The 19,658-nt window shown below is 45.4% G+C and overlaps 1 protein-coding gene across 8 annotated transcripts in view; it reads left to right on the plus strand.

The window, feature by feature from the left end:
• The first annotated feature begins 382 nt into the window (after nucleotides 1–382).
• The window catches only part of LOC120050019 (transcription factor SOX-5-like), a 111,452-nt gene continuing 92,176 nt past the window's right edge, over nucleotides 383–19,658 (plus strand). For all 8 annotated transcript variants that reach the window (XM_038996603.1, XM_038996604.1, XM_038996607.1 and 5 more), the window contains exons 1-2: nucleotides 383–567; nucleotides 12,435–12,636. In XM_038996603.1, coding sequence (XP_038852531.1) covers nucleotides 530–567; nucleotides 12,435–12,636 — 240 coding nt within the window. In that variant the 5' untranslated portion in view covers nucleotides 383–529. The remainder of the gene's footprint in view (nucleotides 568–12,434; nucleotides 12,637–19,658) is intronic.

Here is a 19,658-nt window from a genome sequence, read left to right on the forward strand (position 1 = left end):
GCTCAGTGCGATTGTTGCCTGTAATCCATGGCTTCTGGTTGGGGTATGTACGTACAGATAGATAGATAGATAGATAGATAGATAGATAGATAGATAGATAGATAGATAGATAGATAGATAAAAGTGAAATAAACAATAAAAAATGAACAGTAAAAAGGTTCAAAGGAATACAGGCATTTCAAATGTCATTATGACTGTGTACAGTGTTATAACGATGTTCACAATGTTTCTCTCACACACACACACACTGTGCCGTGCCCTGCGCTGGCCCTTTAAGAGCTGAGCCCAGATCTAACAGCTTACAGGGAGGGGAGGGTAGGAGGAGGGACAGAGACAGAGGGAGGGAGGGTGTGAGGCTGAGTGTGTGTGAGCGCTACAGAGAGAGAGAGAGAGAGAGAGAGGGAACAGTCTCCGTTGTCTCAGAGGTTGAAGGATCAATAGAGTTGCAGTTGTGATTCTGTTCCGTCTGTGTGTCGGAGCTGCATGGTGTTAGACGGAGGAATCCTAGTTCCCACAGACCTATTCCAGCATGCTCACAGACCCTGAGCTACCTCAGGAGTTTAACAGGTACGTACGCTCTTACTCCCTCAGTCACACACACACACACTCGTGCTGACACGCACGCTCAGACAGACCGCGGGGAGAGAGGGACGACAGGACTGTGAGGGAAAGGGAAAGAGACAGGGAGGGAGGGAGAAGGAGAGAGCTAGTGTTTTGTTGTTGTTGAAGTGTTTGTGAAGAAAAAAGTGCTGCTTGGTGTTAAACTGTTTTGCTGAAACAAAATAGTGTTTGCTGAATTCCAAGGCTTTAACAGTTTGTTAGATAGATAGATAGATCGATCGATCGAGAGAGAGAGAGAGAGAGAGAGAGAGAGAGAGAGAGAGAGAGAGAGAGAATACTAGAGGAAATGAGATTATGAGAGAAGGAAAGATAAAAAGTTTGTTTGGCTGTCCTGTGCCTTTTAGCAAAACCAAGTGCAAAGCTTGAGCAAACTGGTTGTGTTTGTGTGTATGTGTGTGTGTTGTCCAGCTGTGGTAATCAGAGTGACACTGAGAAGTGATCTGTGACTTTGGCCCTGCTCGCTCTCTCTCTCTCTCTCTCTCTCTCTTGCTCTCTCTCTCTCTCTCTCTCTCGCTCTCTCTCTCTCTCTCTCGCTCTCTCTCTCTCTCTCTCCCTCTTTCCCTCCCTCACTCTCCACTGCACACGTTCCAGTTTAACTAAGTTGTTCATGTCAACATGTTCATTGCCGTGTTCAAGCAGCAGTGTTACTCACTGTCTGTCTACATGTGTGTGTGTGTGTGTGTGTGTGTGTGTGTGTGTGTGTGTGTGTGTGTGTGTGTGTGTGTGTGTGTGTGTGTGTGTGTGTGTGTGTGTGCGCATGTGTGTGTGTGTGTTTGTATGTGTGTCTGTGTCTGTGACAAACGTTATGTCCGTACTCTGTTTCTATGTGCTGAGGTGAGAGTGTGAACAGTGTGATTCAGTTAGACAAGAGTTTCTCAGAAAGTTCCCATTCACCAGCTAACTACCTGCCTGTCAAAGAATCAATCTACAGTTCACTATTCAGAATGCCTGGCAACTAGTTGTACTTCTGCTTTATCTGAGGGGCTATTTTGAGACCCTGAGATAAGAAAGCTCACATTCATGTCGAGATGCTATCGAACATGAGCAAATTGTTCAGGGTGGGAGAATTGTTGGGTTGTTTTTACAGAATCAACTCATGGTATATTCCCGTAGATGAAATAGAACACAGTAAATGTTAAAAGCCTACATTTAAACAAAATGTCCAATCTTTTATTTGTAGATCATAGACTAAAATATTCACACACATTATCTCACAGTGAAGTGGGATTGTCTTTCTGTACAGCCACAGCTGTCTGTTGAGAGGGTTGATGTTTTTGTATTTTATTTTATTCAAACTTTATTTAACCAGGCAAGTCAGTTAGGAACAAATTCTTATTTACAACCACGGCCTATGTTTTCCTCTGTTGTGTGAGAGAGGTGGAAATACTCTCACCGATTTACAGTTCGCGTCAACAACAAAAACGGGCTTTGCTGGGGAATAATGGCTGTTTGATGTTAATGCCCTGAAAGAAAGATTATCCATAATACCCTGTTTTAATGCCAGTATTTTTTTTATACACGCCCCTCTCTCACTTGACTTTTATTGCAATAAAGTACTGCACTCTTTTGCCAGATGAAACTAATCTTTTGTTTGGAGATAAACTCTATGGGTTTTAACCCTGAATTAAGAACACATTTATATGTCGCAGTAATGTGTTTTTAATAAGTCATCTATCCGCAAAGAGGGGAAGAGAGAAAAGATAACAACAGCAGACTCTGTGTTAGTAAAAAATGTAAAGGATTACATGTAAAAGCAGAATGTATGGAGATAAATGCAGGGATTACAATGACTTAGAAAACGTCTGGTTAAAAGTCTGCTTTCCAGTAATGTACTCTATCAGTGGATAAGGAAGGAGGAAAAGGGTGAGCTGTGCCGGCTCGTGTATGTGTAGACGGTGTAGTGTGTACTTGTGAGTGTGAGGCTCTCTACAGTGTGTGTGTCTGTGTGTGTGTGTGTGAGAGAGTTGTGCATTAGTCTCTTCAACGCAGAGGGAGAGAGAGTGTATGAGTGCAGTGTGTGTGTGTGTATGTGCGAGACATATCATCGTCGGTCCTGATGCTTTCTGTTCCTGCGTCTCTGTAAGTGTTCACTTTTCTTTCTTTCTCTCTTATCCCTCTCTCCGTTCTCGTTTACCGTGGCTTTTATCTGTTTTCTGCTTCAGTTATGAGTTATCAGGAGAAGAAAAGTGAGATACAGACAATTGCTGTGTGGGAAAGCACTTTCTGCTCTAATGTTGCTGGGTTTATAGCTGCTTTAAACGTTCTGTCACAATAACACAGGACATGTATGTTTTGTACAGTGTGTAGGGCAATGAGCTGGGCTGGCCATGTGACTTGAAGAAATTCTCCTTCCTTTTTATTGTCTCTTGATTAGTTTGAGGCGCAATTGATGGAAACGAGATGAGAATGGTTTGTTTTTAGGAGCTTTATCATCCAGACGTCATTTATTAACGGCGAATGAACAGATTGAGATATTGAATAGATGCAAGAACGTTCATGTTCATGTTATATTTGGACTGGATTGGATTTAGTACGGAGTAAATCACAACCATTTTCGTACTATTTACAGTAATTTATGCTGAGTAATATTTCAATATACGATGATGATGATGAATATATTATTATTGCCATTGTTATAATTATACACGCGTGTACTAACGTGATTATTACAATGTCATGTTATTATTGTCTTTGTAATATTGTACTTATGTTGTTGTATATTTTGGTATTATTATGAATCATTCTTAAGTTTTCTCACTGAAATGTTGTTCATTTGTGAAAATAATAGTGATTTGACGGCTTCTTCAAATACATTGACAGCTTTACTAAGAATGTCTATGATGCTTGTATGACATACTTAAATAGAGGGATTTCTCTGACATAGCTGTGGTATGAGTGTATGTGTGTGAGTTATCTGACAGATTCTGTGGCCAAACTGACAGATTCCACAGGGATAGAGAGAGAGAGAGAGAGCGAGAGAGAGAGAGAGGATAGAGTGAAGGTATAGAGAAACAGAGAGAGAGAGAGAGCAAACAGAGAGAGGGTAACCGAAAGAGAGACACCGAAAGAGAGGAAGAAAGAGACAGACAGATAGAAAGAGAGAGAGACACACAGAAAGAGAGCAAGAAAGAGACAGATAGATAGAAAGAGAGACACACAGAAAGAGAGCAAGAAAGAGACAGATAGATAGAAAGAGAGAGAGACACACAGAAAGAGAGCAAGAAAGAGACAGATAGATAGAAAGAGAGACACACAGAAAGAGAGGAAGAAAGAGACAGATAGATAGAAAGAGAGAGATGCAGAAGTAAAGGGAAAAGAGCGAGATTGATCGTAAAGAAGGGGCAGAGAAGAGGAAGGGGACTCCTAGGGGTGCTGAGGGGAGCAGTGTGGAACTCTCACTCTCTACCATTTGTCCCTGTGGGTTTACTGGGGGGGGGGGGGGGGGGGGGGGGGGGTCGTGGTGTAATGTTGCATTTTATGAGTGGGTCCACACCGGTTGTCTAAACACCTAAATGTGCCTTATTAGTAAAACTGCAAAAATGGTTATACAAGAAAACTTCAATGGTTTGTGTTGATTTCTGCTGCTAAGAAAATATGTAGAAATGTGGTAGAAATGTGTATTTAAGTGTGTCATCATTGCATTGGTATTGCATTGTAATACATGATGGGATATTATTCTAAAGTATGACAGTGGATTTTAATTGCGGTAATGTAATTTGTTATGTAGCATTAACTAGAAAAGCATTGCGGATTAAAATGGTTAAGTGTTTTAAAGGGATAGGGTGGCGTGTTACGGCCTGTTATGAGAAAGCGGGGTACAGTGTGTGTGGGTGTGTGTGTGTGATTGAGTGGTGTGTCCGTCTGAACACTAATGCAGACCTTGTCCCCTCGCTCTCTTTCTCTCTCTCTCTATCTCTCCCCATGGCCTCTCTGGGCCTCTTTCTCCCTCTCTCTCTCTCTCTCTCTCTCTCTCTCTCTCTCTCTCTCTCTCTCTCTCTCTCTCTCGCTCTCTCTCTCTGTCTGTCTCTGGGTCTTTCTCTCAGACTGGTTCATTGTCTGGCCCATATTGTCAGTCCCCCGAGCGGCTTGATAACCGTGTCTCCATGTTGGAAAAAAGAAAGAAAGACAGAAGAATAGCAGAGCAGAATGCTAAAGGCCCTCCCGCTCTCTCCCTCTCTCTCCCTCTCTCCCCCCTCTCTCCCCCCTCCGCTCTCAACCCACAGACCTCCCCAGTGCTGTCAGCTGACCTCTCTAACAGCCAATCGGTGACTGATAAATTAGTCTCGGTAGATTGGAGGCGAAAGCGCAGAGGACTTAAACTTTTCTCTGGCCGCCCCACTTGTGTCCCTCGTGTGTGTGTGTGTGTGTGTGTGTGTGTGTGTGTGTGTGTGTGTGTGTGTGTGTGTGTGTGTGTGTGTGTGTGTGTGTGTGTGTGTATGTGTGTGTGTGTGTGTGTGTGTGTGTGTTTTGGTGTGGGTCTTCTGGGTTCATTGAGGGGGATAACGAGAGATGGGTCACATGGCTAGGGGTTAGAGGTCAAAGGTTAGGGCAGACTATTGCATCATGGTCGGTCGGAGTAATAAAAGTCGGAGGCTGTTGACTCTGAGAGGGGAAGAAGCCATGCGAAGTCCTGGGATTCTCTCATTCCTGTGTCCTCTGTCCCTCCTTCCCGCCTTCCATCCCCCTCTCTCTCCCTCTTTCCATCCCTGTGCGCCCCACAATGACAGACAGTGTTAGTCTCTTTGGCCTTACCCAGGGTGGTACAATAGCAACTCTGTGTCTGCAGGTAGGGAGGGGGACAGGGGGAAAGGGGGAGGAGGGGAAGTGGGATGGGAGGAGGGGGGTCAAGGGAAGGGAGGAGGCCATTTGGGTGAGGTGGGAGAGTTTCAAAGGACGGGGCAAGAGGGAGAGCCCAGCTGTGAATAAGTGTGTGTGTGTGTGTGTGTGTGTGTGTGTGTGTGTGTGTGTGTGTGTGTGTGTGTGTGTGTGTGTGTGTGTGTGTGTGTGTGTGTGTGTGTGTGTGTGTGTGTGTGTGTGTGTGTGTGTGTGTGTGTGTGTGTGTGTGTGTGTGTGTGTGTGTGTGTGTGTGAGAGAGAGAGAGAGTGACTGTTCAGTCTGACCTGTTGCTGTTTCTCTTCTATCCATGGGCCACTCCAGAGAGCTGAGTGAGACTCTGTCTCGTGTTTTTTACAGGGAGCCGTAGAGAGTGACTGAGACAAATGGACAAGACTTTTTATGGATGAGCTGAACAACTGGAGTCTAAACAGTGAGCGTCACACAATGGAAAATCTGTGTTCATCTGTCAATAAACATTACGGCTCCACTTCTTCCCTCATAAACATCAGGGAATAGGCCTGAAAAGCAATGAGGACGTTGGCGTTTTGGCGTTTTTCTCCCTCCAAAACTTTTCTCACGGCCTAGCCCCGCGACTGTCAGATCAGCCAGCCCAGAAAGAGAGCGAGAAAGACGGAATGACCGAGTGAATGACTGGCGGTCCCATTTCACTTGCTTTATTTTCCCCAGCTAACCCTCATATGGAAGCTCTCCAAGGTAAAATGTCAGTGAAAATCACAGCGTGGTGACTCAGTCTAAAGAAATAAATAAGGATTACAACAACATGACGAAGTATGCAGACTGCTGCAATGAGCAGTGATGACTAACTACAGCCCAGGCAGAACAGAACAGAAGAGTGTGTGTGTGTGTGTGTGTGTGTGTGTGTGTGTGTGTGTGTGTGTGTGTGTGTGTGTGTGTGTGTGTGTGTGCGTGTGCGTGTGCGTGTGTGCGCGTGTGCGTGAAGGAAGCACTGAAGCACTTGAGCACCACAAACTACATGAGCTGGCCCATGCCTTCTGTCCTCCCTGACAGCACACACACACGTACTTGGGACTACAAACATCGGCGGTGTGTGTGTGTGATGACAGTGACATTGGCCACTGTCTTATTGCCATTTGTGGTTCATCTGGACAGGAAACGCGGTCGCTCCCTCAGCCTCCATTTCAGAGAAAATACAGAGAGGATGCTTTGTGTGTGAGAGTGCGTCTCTGTCGGTGCGTCATGTTAGCATACAGTACATCTGCAATAATGCTACAAGGTTTCTCTCATTCCTTTATACGCTCTCCTCTTGTCATCACCCATATGACATTGAGCATGTAATTGGAACTGAGTAGATAGAATGACAACCAAGTCAAGGAGATTGGCTGGTGTATGTTTGTAGCCCTCTAGCTGAAATGGCTGTACTAGCCACCACAATAACCAGGGAATATCATTGACTCCATTGAAGTGTGGAGTCCTTAAGTCCACTAGCTTATGTGTTCCCTTTCTCCTGTTGCAGCCTCACTGTTCCCACTGACAGAAAGGACAGCCTATTAATAGATATTAGGCAATATCCTTAAGAGTCAGACAAGACACAGGGAGGAGGAGGAGGAGGGGAGGAGGAGAAGGAGGAGGGGGGGAGGCGGGGGACAAACAGCTGATTGTGTAAAGAAGGATCACTCAGTAAGACAATACTACAGCTATCTCAGAAAAATAGATGTAGACTTGACAGAGAGGATAAAGAATGGGATGGAGGGAGAGTGTACAGAGTGTAAGACAAGCAGCAAGCGAAAGGAGAGTTAAAGAAAGAGAGGGTTGATACCGTATTTCAATACCTGATGGAACATTTGTTTAAACTCATTCCTCGGGTGTTATACAGTGTACCTATGGAAATGCTGAGGTTTTCTGTACTGCTGTTTGATATGCTGTTCTGTTCCCTTGCCTCAGGCACAGCTGTAAAGTTATCTCTCACACACACACACGCATTCACACGCAGCTAACCTTCACCTGACTGACAGGTAGTAGGGGAAGGATCGCACAGAGATGACATCACTACCTCTTGGGGATGTGGATTTAAAGCCCCATTTTGATGTAATGTTGAAATTATTTGAAGCAGTCTAAATTTGACCAATATGAAATTCTAATATTCATTTATATCTGTTTAATATGCATGTTTATTCAGCAATTGAAATACAGGATCACAGTTCAAATAGAGTATAATGGATGTGTACATAAGACAGTTAATGTGGTATTCTCTAGAGAAACATTCTGCTCTCTGTAGAAGAAGAGTTAGAATTATTACGAAGAGAGGGAAAGATAGATGAACACAGTGATTTAGAGAAAGAAAGTGAGAAAGAGACGGAACGAGAGAGAGAGAGAGAAAGAAAATGAGACAGATAAGGAGAGAGAGAGAGACAGATAGAGAGTGAGGGAGAGAGAGAGAGAGAGAGCGACGGATAGAGAGAGAGACAGAGACAGACAGAGAGACAGAAAGAGAGAGGGGGAGAGAGAGCGATAGAGAGCAGTCTGAAGGTGTGTGTAATATCATCTAGCATATAGGAGATGACTGCTTTGTTTCTCACTCAGTCTTCATGAAACATGAAACAAATCTTTACCCCCGTCGGAGCGCTTTAATATGAATGATTTAACACATCGCTACTGGGATGTGATGAGATACGGGGCCCAGCGTGTGTGTTTGTGTGTGTGTGTGTATATATGTGTGTGTCTAGATTTGTGTGTGTCATCTCGTTCCTCTCTCTTTCTGTGCAGCGTGAGTCGTCGTTGAAGTGGGTCATTTGTGCTGGACTGGCTGGTGTTAAGTGAGTTAACCACCGGTCAGTCAGTCTGTGATGGAGATTAACAGTCAATCAGTCTACTTGGGTAGTTAATGGACAGTGTATTTGGCCGATTAGTGACTTAACAGTACATGTACATGTGTGATATGAGAGGGACTTAACACAGTGGCACTCAGTCATCATCAGAGAGATGAAGTCGTCCAGGGGAAGTGCTTCTTTAATCTAAGCTTAGTAGCTAACACTAACGCTCAGCCAGGGTGTGTGTGTGTGCGTGCGTGTGTGTGTGTGTGCGTGTACGTTTTGAACCCACTAACTCCCACAACCAGCAGTTGAGAGAGGAAGGTAGAGAGCTGGACACCTGAGTCGTGATCTCTGAACACATCAGATGTCCAGGTCTCTTCCCAGTGTTGTCCGTGCTGTTGATTAAAAGGATTGTTTTTACATCATGTATTGGTTGGATGGTTGGCGCGCCGAGCCACACTGCATGTTCAGTTTGCCGTGAGGGCCAGTGGTGTGTGTGCATACAGGAACGCTTACGTGTGTGTGTGTGTGTGTGTGTGTGTGTGTGTGTGTGTGTGTGTGTGTGTGTGTGTGTGTGTGTGTGTGTGTGTGTGTGTGTGTGTGTGTGTGTGTGTGTGCGTGCGTGCGTGCGTGCGTGCGTGCGTGTGTAAAACGGCCCGGTGTGTCTGTATGTGCCTGGTTTTATTTTCCCGGCTGCCGTGGAGAGAGGGGAGGTGTGTTTGGCATGTCTGTCTGTGTTCGCGCCACAGAAGGAAGGAGCGAAATTATGCTAATGGTCGCTAATTATGACCTTGGAGACTGGCTTTGCTGCCAATTTATCTACTTAATAAAGCTCTTCTTTTTAATCTCAACATCACTACTGTACATGCGTTGTGCAGGACAGGTCTGCCAACTTGAAATGAAATAGCTGCTATAACCTGCTCACCCGGTGTGCTGAGTTCTATAGTAATTAGACATCAAAGGCTTGGAGGAAAATAGACATTTTATTGCTCAAGAGGAGAGCTGTGAAAGGAGGAAGGATGGAGGGGTGAGAGGGAGATGGAGGGAAGAGAGGAGGGCACAGCAGAGGGGAGGAAAGAGGGGGGATGCAGGGGTGAGAGGGTGTTGTGTCTAACCTCAGGAATATTCCGGAGTCACAGCATCCAACAGACTGGGTTCTTGTTCTCCTGAGAGGTGTGTGACCTGCCCAAAAGTTGCTCTTGGGTACACAGATCTAGGATCAGCTTACCCTCCCTGCTGCTAACCTTAACTATTAGGCGGTAAAACCACAAACTGACCTTAGATCAGTGTCCAGGGATACTACTCCAGTCCTGTGTGGTGTCTAGAGGACATGGGAGGAGTGCAGCTGGGCAGAGAGGTGTGGACAGGACATGGGTGGAGGGGCGGTGGTCTAGTTGAGGTGCGGTAGACTGGTTGAGGTGGGGTGGACTGAGGGCGGTTGTGTGTGTGTGTGAGGAGGGGCTATGTTTATCGGAGTGGTGTGTGTGTAGGGTCGGTGTGTGTGTAGCAGAAACAAAAGGCTCCAGTGTGTGAGAGTGAAAGGAGGTAAAGTAAACAGCCTGTGATGAGGACAGACCTGCAGTGTGTGTGTGTGTGTGTGTGTGTGTGTGTGTGTGTGTGTGTGTGTGTGTGTGTGTGTGTGTGTGTGTGTGTGTGTGTGTGTGTGTGTGTGTGCGTGCGTGCGTGCGTGCGTGCGTGCGTGCGTGCGTGCGTGCGTGCGTGCGTGCGTGCGTGCGTGCGTGCGTGCGTGCGTGCGTGCGTGCGTGCGTGCGTGCGTGCGTGCGTGCGTGCGTGCGTGCGTGCGTGCGTGCGTGCGTGCGTGCGTGCGTGCGTGCGTGCGTGCGTGCGTGCGTGCGTGCGTGCGTGCGTGCGTGCGTGCGTGCGTGCGTGCGTGCGTGCGTGCGTGCGTGCGTGCGTGCGTGCGTGCGTGCCGCGTGGCCTGTAGTTGATACAGCTGGGCCTTCCTCTCTCTCTGCCCAGAGTGTGAAACACTGGGGGAACTCAACACACACTTTCCAACGTTTCACAGATGATAAAGATATATATTTAGAAATATCACAATTGTTTTCATTTCTACACTTTCTTGTTGTTTTGGAAAAACCAGTCTTAAAATGTCCTTTCATTTAATCATTTAAAATCATGTGTCAACATCACTGATGCTGCTGTGTTTAAAGCATGTGCAGAATTCTGGAATAGGCATGTGCAGATAGTAGAATATACATATTGATATAGATAGACGACTATATATATATATATATATGGGTGTAAGCACGATGTAGCAATTTACGACTATACATGTGTACTATTGACAGAACCATAGATTTAGTGATTTTCTTCCCCTCCATGTCACGTGGTTAAAGTCGCAGTCCCATAACTGCTGTGGGTTTTTCTCCATCCTTCCCTGCAGCGAGAAACACTATGTCTTGTTTGCCTTCGTCTTTGTCATAAAACAAATAAGCAATAAATGATGTCTGAAAGTGGATCTGCGTGGAGGAACAACGCCAGACGTGAAGCCAAAGGAAAGCCAATAAATAGAGGGGATATAATCTGTTTCCAGGTCAGTGTTACGGTACTGGAGTGTTGTAGTTCTGGACCACACTGGTACTGTTGGGGAGGAGTCTGAAACAGACACACAGGTTGTGTCCCAATACCCCATAATTACGTTCTAAATAGTAGGCATTTTGGGTACGCGAAAATAGAAGGTTTTATAGTATGTGACATTTTTTGACATTTTGTATGCTTCAAATGCCAGGATGTCACACTCATTTCGGATTTTCATCTAGTAGAATTCACTGCACACTATTGAGGAACGAGAACAGCTGATAATCAGATAGAGTGACATTCTGTAACAAAATATACAAATGGCGGAAATCAATGCAATTGCTCATTGGATGAAGCATTCTTGGTATAGCTGCTTACCACATTGGATTTTACTAAACAGTACGTTGTAAATAGTATATAGTACGATTAGTACACAGTATGCCGTTTTAGGAAGTAGTAGGGAAGACAGATTTCAGACACAGCCCCAGACTAGACAGAGGTGACTGGATTACTGGACTATTCATCAATACAGTGTAGAATCAAAACAGAGAGCTTACTGGCAGCTGCCACTCACTTCCTTGAAGGAACACTCAATACATTTGGCATCTGTTTGAACCTCTAGGGACAGCAGTCCTGCTCAGCAGGTTTACGTATTCTCATGTTGGTCTCCTCTTTTCTCAAACAGAATGGTTGTTGGTGGCGGTGCAAGAAATACAGTTTCGAATCTTATGCTCCAAGCCTGTTGCTCCTCGGATGTCTGACTTTCTGCCTATACATTAGTGTTTCGTATTCTCCTCCCTCCTTCTCTCTCTCCACCCCCCCCCCTTTCTCTCCCTCCCCCCTCTCACCCTGGGTCATCGTAGCAGTAACTTCAAGGCTGAACGAGAGCCTTTGAAAGCACTTAGGGAGACGCTGCCAGCCGTATTAAACTCTATTATTGGAACATATTCATTTTGTCCCTATTCACCGGGGGCACATTTATGTTGGGGAGAGTTCATCTAATAGATGCCACTGTTCTTCCCCTCCCTCTGCTTTCAATGGGAAACAAAGGCAAAGTAACAAATGCACAGCCTCTATGTTTGTTATATTCACTGGTATTGTCAGGTACGAGGTTTTCATTCACATCACTGTCAGCGTGCTGCTGGAGTGAAAGGGCCTGTGCCAGGCCTCGGCCATTTGTCATAAAATGTCAGCCCAACCTGGCTCCATTTGCAGTAATGGGTTATTGCGTACCGTGTGTGTGTTTGTGTGTGTGTGTGTGTGTGTTGAAAGGACCTGATGGTAAACATGGATGTGATTGTGTTTGAAGGTCTAAAGAGCTTTTCCTCTGACTAGCGGATGTAGATGATTTACTGTATATTATTACAGTGGGTATTATCTGCTGAGAGAGAGAGAGGGGGAGAGGGAGAGAGAGAGAGAGAGATCTTGGGGTTCAGAGACACAGAGAGCGGGCCATTGGGGACCATTGAATAATAGGGAATTAATAATGATGAACTTTTTCTATAAATATAACTATTGAAATGAATCAAAGACTAGTGTTTCTCCCACTGTCACCCACAGCTCATATTACATCCCTGAATGTTTCATACTCACTCTCCCCCTCTCTCTCTCTCTCTCTTCTTCCTCTCTCTCTGTTTTTTCCAGGATGTCTTCCAAGCGACCAATCTCTCCATATGGGGGGACAGATGGAGAGGTAGTCATGGCAACCAGCAGACAGAGACTGGAAGAGGAAGAGAGAGATGATGGACAGGCTGTCATGCACCTCCCCCTGACGCCCTACTGCAGCAAGGTGTCCCCCCGCTCGCCCCGCCCCCTGGACAGCCCCCCCACCCTGCACAGTGCCATGGTAAAACAACCCCTCGTTGTCTTCATATCATATAACTGCTCTTATTGGCTACTTGGCTTTGTTTCGACTCTTCTTATTGGTCGTCTGGAGTTTAAATCCTGCCACGCTGTTGAGGTGGAAGTTGGCACTTAAGGACAGGTCTAGGATCAGTTTATCCTCATTTATCCTTCATTAGACTGTAATTACAGAGAGTTTTATTTATGGCATCCGGTTTTGAAGTAACACATACTTCCAACAGAGGAAATAATATTGGGGGGAAACTGGACACAAAAGATGCTCGAGAGTGCTCTTATGGTGTGAATCGCGTTTCTTTTTTGTTTTAGTGTGAAAGCCCGTGTCTGTGCTGTAGCGAGGCATGGAGACGGCGAGGCATGGAGACGTGGTACATGTGTGACTGTCAGTGTGAGCCATGTCAGTGAGTCATGTTCTGCTGGGAAAAGGGTGACTGTGTGTGGTGACAGTAAATGCATATAATCATTGGGATCTATAGGTGTGTGTGATGTATACTGTATAGGTGTGTGTGTGTGTGTGTGTGTGTGTGTGTGTGTGTGTGTGTGTGTGTGTGTGTGTGTGTGTGTGTGTGTGTGTGTGTGTGTGTGTGTGTGTGTGTGTGTGTGTGTGTGTGTGTGTGTGTGTGTGTGTGCGCGTAGCCTCAGTAACCCTCATAGTTTCCCTCACGTTAGCCTCACGTTGAGCCACACCTGAAGAGCAGCTGGCTAGCAGCAGCACACTGTCTTCAGACCTTCCCCTGTACTGCTGATAAACCACCACACAGTAAATGTTGTGAGACTCTGGCTGTAAAACAATGAAAGGGTGCTTAAGGACCGTAATGGTAAGCTAATTCTGTAATTAACCTGCTGATTGCACATCAGACTGGACTCTGCTGCCTGTCACACAACAGTCACTGACTGTAAACCAAAGTCCTCTTTCTTTCTCTCCCACCAGCAGTGGCGGTTCTAGACCATTTCAACATGGGGGGCCAAGCTGGGGCCAGTTGAACTGTTAGAGGGGCCAGTTACATTAGATGTTATTGTTGTCATCGTTTTCTTCACTGCATTGCAGGCGTTAGCAGGCAAAAGACCATGTTCATAATCATCATCGTTGCCACTGTCTAATAATGGATGTAAAAAAAGAAAGATAGAAGAAATGTGTTATGTAAAAATTATTTCATACTCCACATTTAGAGGGGCCACAAGGGGGTCCAAAATTGTTGTCACAGGGGCACTGCCCCCCCCCCCCCCCCCCCCCCCCCAGAACCGCCACTGCCCACCAGGAAGATAGACGTTGTCATGGCATGCTGTTGACAGTAGGTATTGGACCTGATGTTTGGGAGACTACAGGTCATAACCTTTGTAATGTTAAGATAATAGTGGGAGGTATTTTTAAACTGAGACATTAGATCAGGCATTGGTTTGAAGTGTGAAAACGTTTAGTAATGATTATTGTTTTAAGTGTGATGAATCACGTATTAATGAATAATTAAAGTATAAATATATGTCCTTTTATTATTATTATTATTATTACTTAGGCCTATGCTACAAATATAATCTCCAAATTCCGTACGTTTTTCAACACTATAAATTCCACTATACATGAGATGCGACTTGAGCCAGTTGGTTGACTGACACGAGAAACAGTAAAAAGGAGAAGGAGGGGTGCGCCCGCATAATATTTGATGTGGATTATTAAAGCGCGACCGAGCCGTCTCCTGGACAGGGTGGATTTAGCGCAAACGGCAAGGCTTGGCATTTGTAAGATGTTAAGTTTTGCTACGGCTTTACCCTCTCAATCCGCTCTGCGCTGACTGGCAGAAGAGTTGAGAGAGAGAGCTTTACACCGCGCGACTCGGAGGGGCTTTGTCACGGCAATTGTATAAAGTGATATGGGAGAGGAAATGGACTGCGCTCGTCGCCGGGTAGTGGCGGCTGTAGAGGCAGCATCCGCCAGGAGATTACCGCGCTTTATCTTGTCATGGTAAATTAACACGGCAGCGAGGCGCGCTCCCCAACACACTGACCTCTTCATCTCTCCAAGCTGCCACTCCGAGTTGAGAGGAGAGGAGAGGAGGTGCAGTTAAAAAAACGAAAACTTTTTTTCCCCCTCATGTGTGTTTGTAGAAGTAAATGAAGGTGCGCATTTATCCTTTCTTTCTTTCTCCACTTCTTCCCCTGAGTTGTACGGTTAGTAGCCTAATCAAACAGTTGAATTGTGTTAGCGCGGGAAGGGTTTCACAGACAGGTAGTAATGGATAGGTATTAATTACTGTACCTTTTGTCCGTTTAATAAGGTCCTGCCGCGCGCTCAAGAAACAAAAAAACAGCAACAACAACAATATTAATCTGCTTATTTCAGGTCCAAATTCTCCAGGCGCCGCGTGCCCTCGATTCGATTTTTTTCGTATGAATTTTGACAGATTTGAAGCAGCACACCAAGCACTTAAACCAAACGCAGTGGTCACACTTAGTTTCTCCTGCCAGTGCTGTCATAATGAATAAACACATGCTTGCTTGTAGACAATTAATGGCCTCTTAAAAATATTGGCATGCATTGATTTAATAAACTGTTATTTAAAATATACAAAATAAAGCTGTGCATTTCTGTTTAGGTAAATTTAACTGGAATATCTCGACCATTTTGTGCAATGATTTAAAAACAAAATAGATCATAGGAGTATTATTATTATTATTGCATTTTAATATAATGATTTTTTTTGAAAGTTATGATTATTATTGTGAAATTGTAAAATATACATTATTAGATTAAATATGAACACGTTTTTACTACAGTGTGCGGATGGGATGGTCTTTGTAGGGGTGAGTATTTGTCCTCCAAGCTGAGATAAGATGGGAGGTGGGGTAAGGAGTGCGGGGTAGGGTTAGGCTGTGAGTGGGCCAACCGGTGGGTGTGGATGCCACAGCAGGCTCAGAGTCAGAGAGCAGACGAGGTGTGTGTTTAGCCCCGTGCTAAAGGGATTGGGATTGTTTGAGCAGTGTGTGTGTGTGTGTGTGTGTGTGTGTGTGTGTGTGTGTGTGTGTGTGTGTGTGTGTGTGTGTGTGTGTGTGTGTGTGTGTGTGTGTGTGTGTGTGTGTGTGTGTGTGTGTGTGTGTGTGTGTGTGTGCGCGCGCTTGCGTGCGTGTGTGTGTGGCAGCGCTGGCTTAAGACCAGTGAGTAGGTGTCAGTGTCACCTCCAGGAGCGAGCACTTACATCCCTCTAGCCTGTGTGTGTGTGTGTGTGTGTGTGTGTGTGTGTGTGTGTGTGTGTGTGTGTGTGTGTGTGTGTGTGTGTGTGTGTGTGTGTGTGTGTGTGTGTGTGTGTGTGTGTGTGTGTGTGTGTGTGTGTGAGTGAGTGAGTGAGTGTGTGCTTCAGGTGCCTCCTGTGACTCCCACTGCCAGATTGGCCATGCCTTAATTGTCGACACCACGGCACCACACATTAAACACATACACCTTCCCAACATGGAGACATGGCAGGGAATTGCACCCCCTCAATTGCTACTGTTAGTGTTGCTCTGCTCTGCTTCAAACCCACACAGGGTGGAGGGGTGTGTGTGCTCAGATGTACCCAGAGAGAGGAAGATAGAGGGAAAGGGAAAGACAGAGGGACAGAGAGAGAGAGGGACGGAAACAGAGAGAGAAAAAGAAAGAAACAGAGACCCTCTAAGGTAAATGGGTAGGTTTCTCCTGGAGGGCAACGGAGAGAATGAAGGAGGGAAGAGGAAGACGGAGGAATAAAAAGAGAGAGGGAACATGAGCATCTGTGCTGGCGGATGGAAAAAATTGCATTTTGCATTTTTTTGGCAAGAGTTAAGTGTGTTTAAATCTGCCTCTCCTCACAGATGAGCTTAAGAAGACAAAAGTTGTTTAATTCTGTTCCCATGCAGAGGCACTAAAGGGATAAAGAACGGAGAGAGAGAACGAGAGCAAGACGGAGAGGGAGAGAAGGAGAGAGGCGCAGTTTCACTTTGTTACAGCCGTTCGGAAGAGAATTGACATCTGCAAACTAAAGGCAGCAGAACCACCCACACTGTCAGCCTGCCACATCAAATACATAGACTCACACTCACTGGCGCATGCTACAAACATACTGGCACTCACACAAACATACTTAAACACCACCCAAGCATACACAGACATGCATACACACATAGACACACACGGACACAGACAAATATGCGTTCTCTTCTTTAAAGACAGAGACTAACATTTACAGTATGTATAAATACATTTATATTATTAAAAATATGCTCTCGCTAGCGTGCGCACACACACACACACACACACACACACACACACACACACACACACACACACACACACACACACACACACACACACACACACAAATACAATCAGGTCTCTGTATGACAGGTTGTTAGGCTGATTCCTGAGTTGAACTTGCCGTTTGTTGTAATCTTCTGCAGGCTACTTGAATAGCATGAGTAAATATGCTGGATGGCGTGTGGATTATAATATGGAGGGAGAATATAAGCCATTTAAGTTGCTGCTATGTGGATGACAGTCCAAATGTAGCCGACTTTGAGGAGGAATCATGTTGTATTAATTCTCTTTGATTAAGAAATGACCCTCGTTGTGGCCGTCTCAAGATGACGCGTGCCGATTTGAAGAAGGGAGGAAAAGAGATCCGAGCGTACTCCACCACGCTCTCTTTTCTGTTTTCTTTTTCTTTTCAAGACATCTTTTCTAGAAATAAAGAGTGCTGCTTTGCTAAGTATGCCGTGGATTAAATTAATGGGATGTGACAGGTGTGACTGGGCTGGTGGAGATGCCATGCTTCACTAATGTGGGCAGATCCAGTCACAACCGATGGAAAACCTCTGCCACTCTCCTCTCTCTCTCTTTCTCTCTTTCTTTTTATTTCTTCCTCTCTCTTTCAGCCTCTCTCGCTCTCTCTCTCTTCTCTCCCCCTTTGGCTGTTTCTGGTCTCATCAATAAGGTTCTCATGTGACTTCCCTTATCCTAGGAGGGAAGGATGGAGAGACTGTGTTTTCACACCATTGTAACAGTTCTAAAAAGTTCAACCCAAGCCCCCCCTCGTCCACTGCACACAGAACCCCCCTGACGCCCCACACCTATACCCCCCCCCCCCCCCCCGACGGTTTACCAGCACACAGTAAGCATGCTCCAGTGTCAGCCGAGAGAGAGAGCGAGAGAGAGAGAACAAACACAATTGTAAATACAACCCATATTTATGTTAATTTATTTTCCTTTTTGTACTTTAACTATTTGCCCATCGTTACAACACTGTATATACTGTAGTCATAATATGACATTTGAAATGTCTCTAGTTAATTACTGTTAATTTTTTGATTGCTTATTTCACTTTTGTTTATTATCTATTTCACTTCCTTTGGCAATGTAAACATATGTTTCCTATGCAAATAAAGCCCATTGAATTGAAATTGAGTTGAGAGAGCGAGAGAGAGAGAGAGAGGGCGGTAGGGGGGAAAGAGAGATAGAAGAGAGAGAGAGAGAGAGAGAGGGCGGTAGGGGGAAAAGAGAGATAGAAGAGAGAGAGAGAGAGGGCGGTAGGGGGGAAAGAGAGATAGAAGAGAGAGAGAGAAAGATGAAGGGAAGAGTTAACAGTTCTGTAGCCTTCGGTGATCAGCAGACTAGCTGGCCACCTCATTAGAAACGTGGAGATCATGAGCCAAAAACACAGAACCACCACTATTATACTGTACCGTGACCACAGAACCTGGTGACACATCTCACCTATTGAATCTCACTTATTGCTTTGGCTATCCGCTAGCGTTCATTCACGTCCCTAAAACCCATTTGTGAGTGAATTATTGAATGTGTTGACTTCCTCTCTGGGAGTGGTGTGAGTGAGTGTACATGTACACAGTCTCTAGGAGGAGTCACGGAAAGTGACAGCACTTTCCCAGGTGAGAATCTGTTCCCTTCTGGACTTTGCTCGTCTCTCTGCTATAACGTGCCGGTTCGTTGACAATGAAAGCCGTATTAATATCACAAGGTGAAACCAACTGACTTCAGACTGCTGAATGATCTGTCGAGGATGGTACAGTTCATAGAGACAGTTACGGTATGTGGCAGCGATATTAACGAGGAAACTACTGTACATCAGGAAACCAGTTCAGTATTAGTACCTCATCTGCTCAATAAAAGCTCACAGGCATGTAGAGATATCATTTACAATGTGATACCGATATCAGGGTATGTGTGTGTGCATGCGTGTTTATTTTCTTTAACTAGGCAAGTCAGTTAGGAACAAATTCTTATTTACAATGGCGGCTTACCCCGGTCAAACTCTAACCCGGACGACGCCCTATAGGATCACGGCCGGTTGTGATACAGCCTGGAATCGAACCAGGGTCTGTAGTGACGCCTCTAGCACTGAGATGCAGTGCCTTAGACCGCTGTGCCACTTGGGAGTGTAAAACACTGGCGTACCTCCTAAAGGTGTGAGTTAGGCCAAGCATTCCCAGGCCTCTGTCTTTTCCTTGGGATAAGCTCATTGTCTGCCACACACACACACACACACACACACACACACACACACACACACACACACACACACACACACACACACACACACACACACACACACACACACACACACACACACAGCGGGTGTTGCTGCCCTAAGCATCTAAACTCTTCTCTCTGGAAAAAGCCAGAGCAGGGAGATCTTTTGTAAAGTTTAATTACAAAACAAGTCAGGTATTTGCAGACAAGGTCAATCGTCCACCTGTAAATCAGGGTTCATCTTTGACTAATCTGTTCCTATTATCTCATACCACCTGTTTTAGTGTGTTGTGTTGTGGGTGTGTGTGTCCGTGCGTGCGTGCAGTGTGATGTAGTGTAAGTGTGTGTCTGCTTGTTAATAAAGTTGGCAGCTGAAGTGTGCGTGCAGTCACAAAGCTGATCATGACAAGGTCGTCACCACATTGTCACAGTTCATTTAGTTGAGACCCCGCGAAATCTCTTGACAGGACAGTGGAGTTGGCATATCAAAGGTTATGATTCCAGGATGTTCTTTG

The sequence above is a fragment of the Salvelinus namaycush genome, chromosome 6, assembly GCF_016432855.1.
Source record: "Salvelinus namaycush isolate Seneca chromosome 6, SaNama_1.0, whole genome shotgun sequence".
NCBI classification, from domain to species: Eukaryota; Metazoa; Chordata; class Actinopteri; order Salmoniformes; family Salmonidae; genus Salvelinus; species Salvelinus namaycush.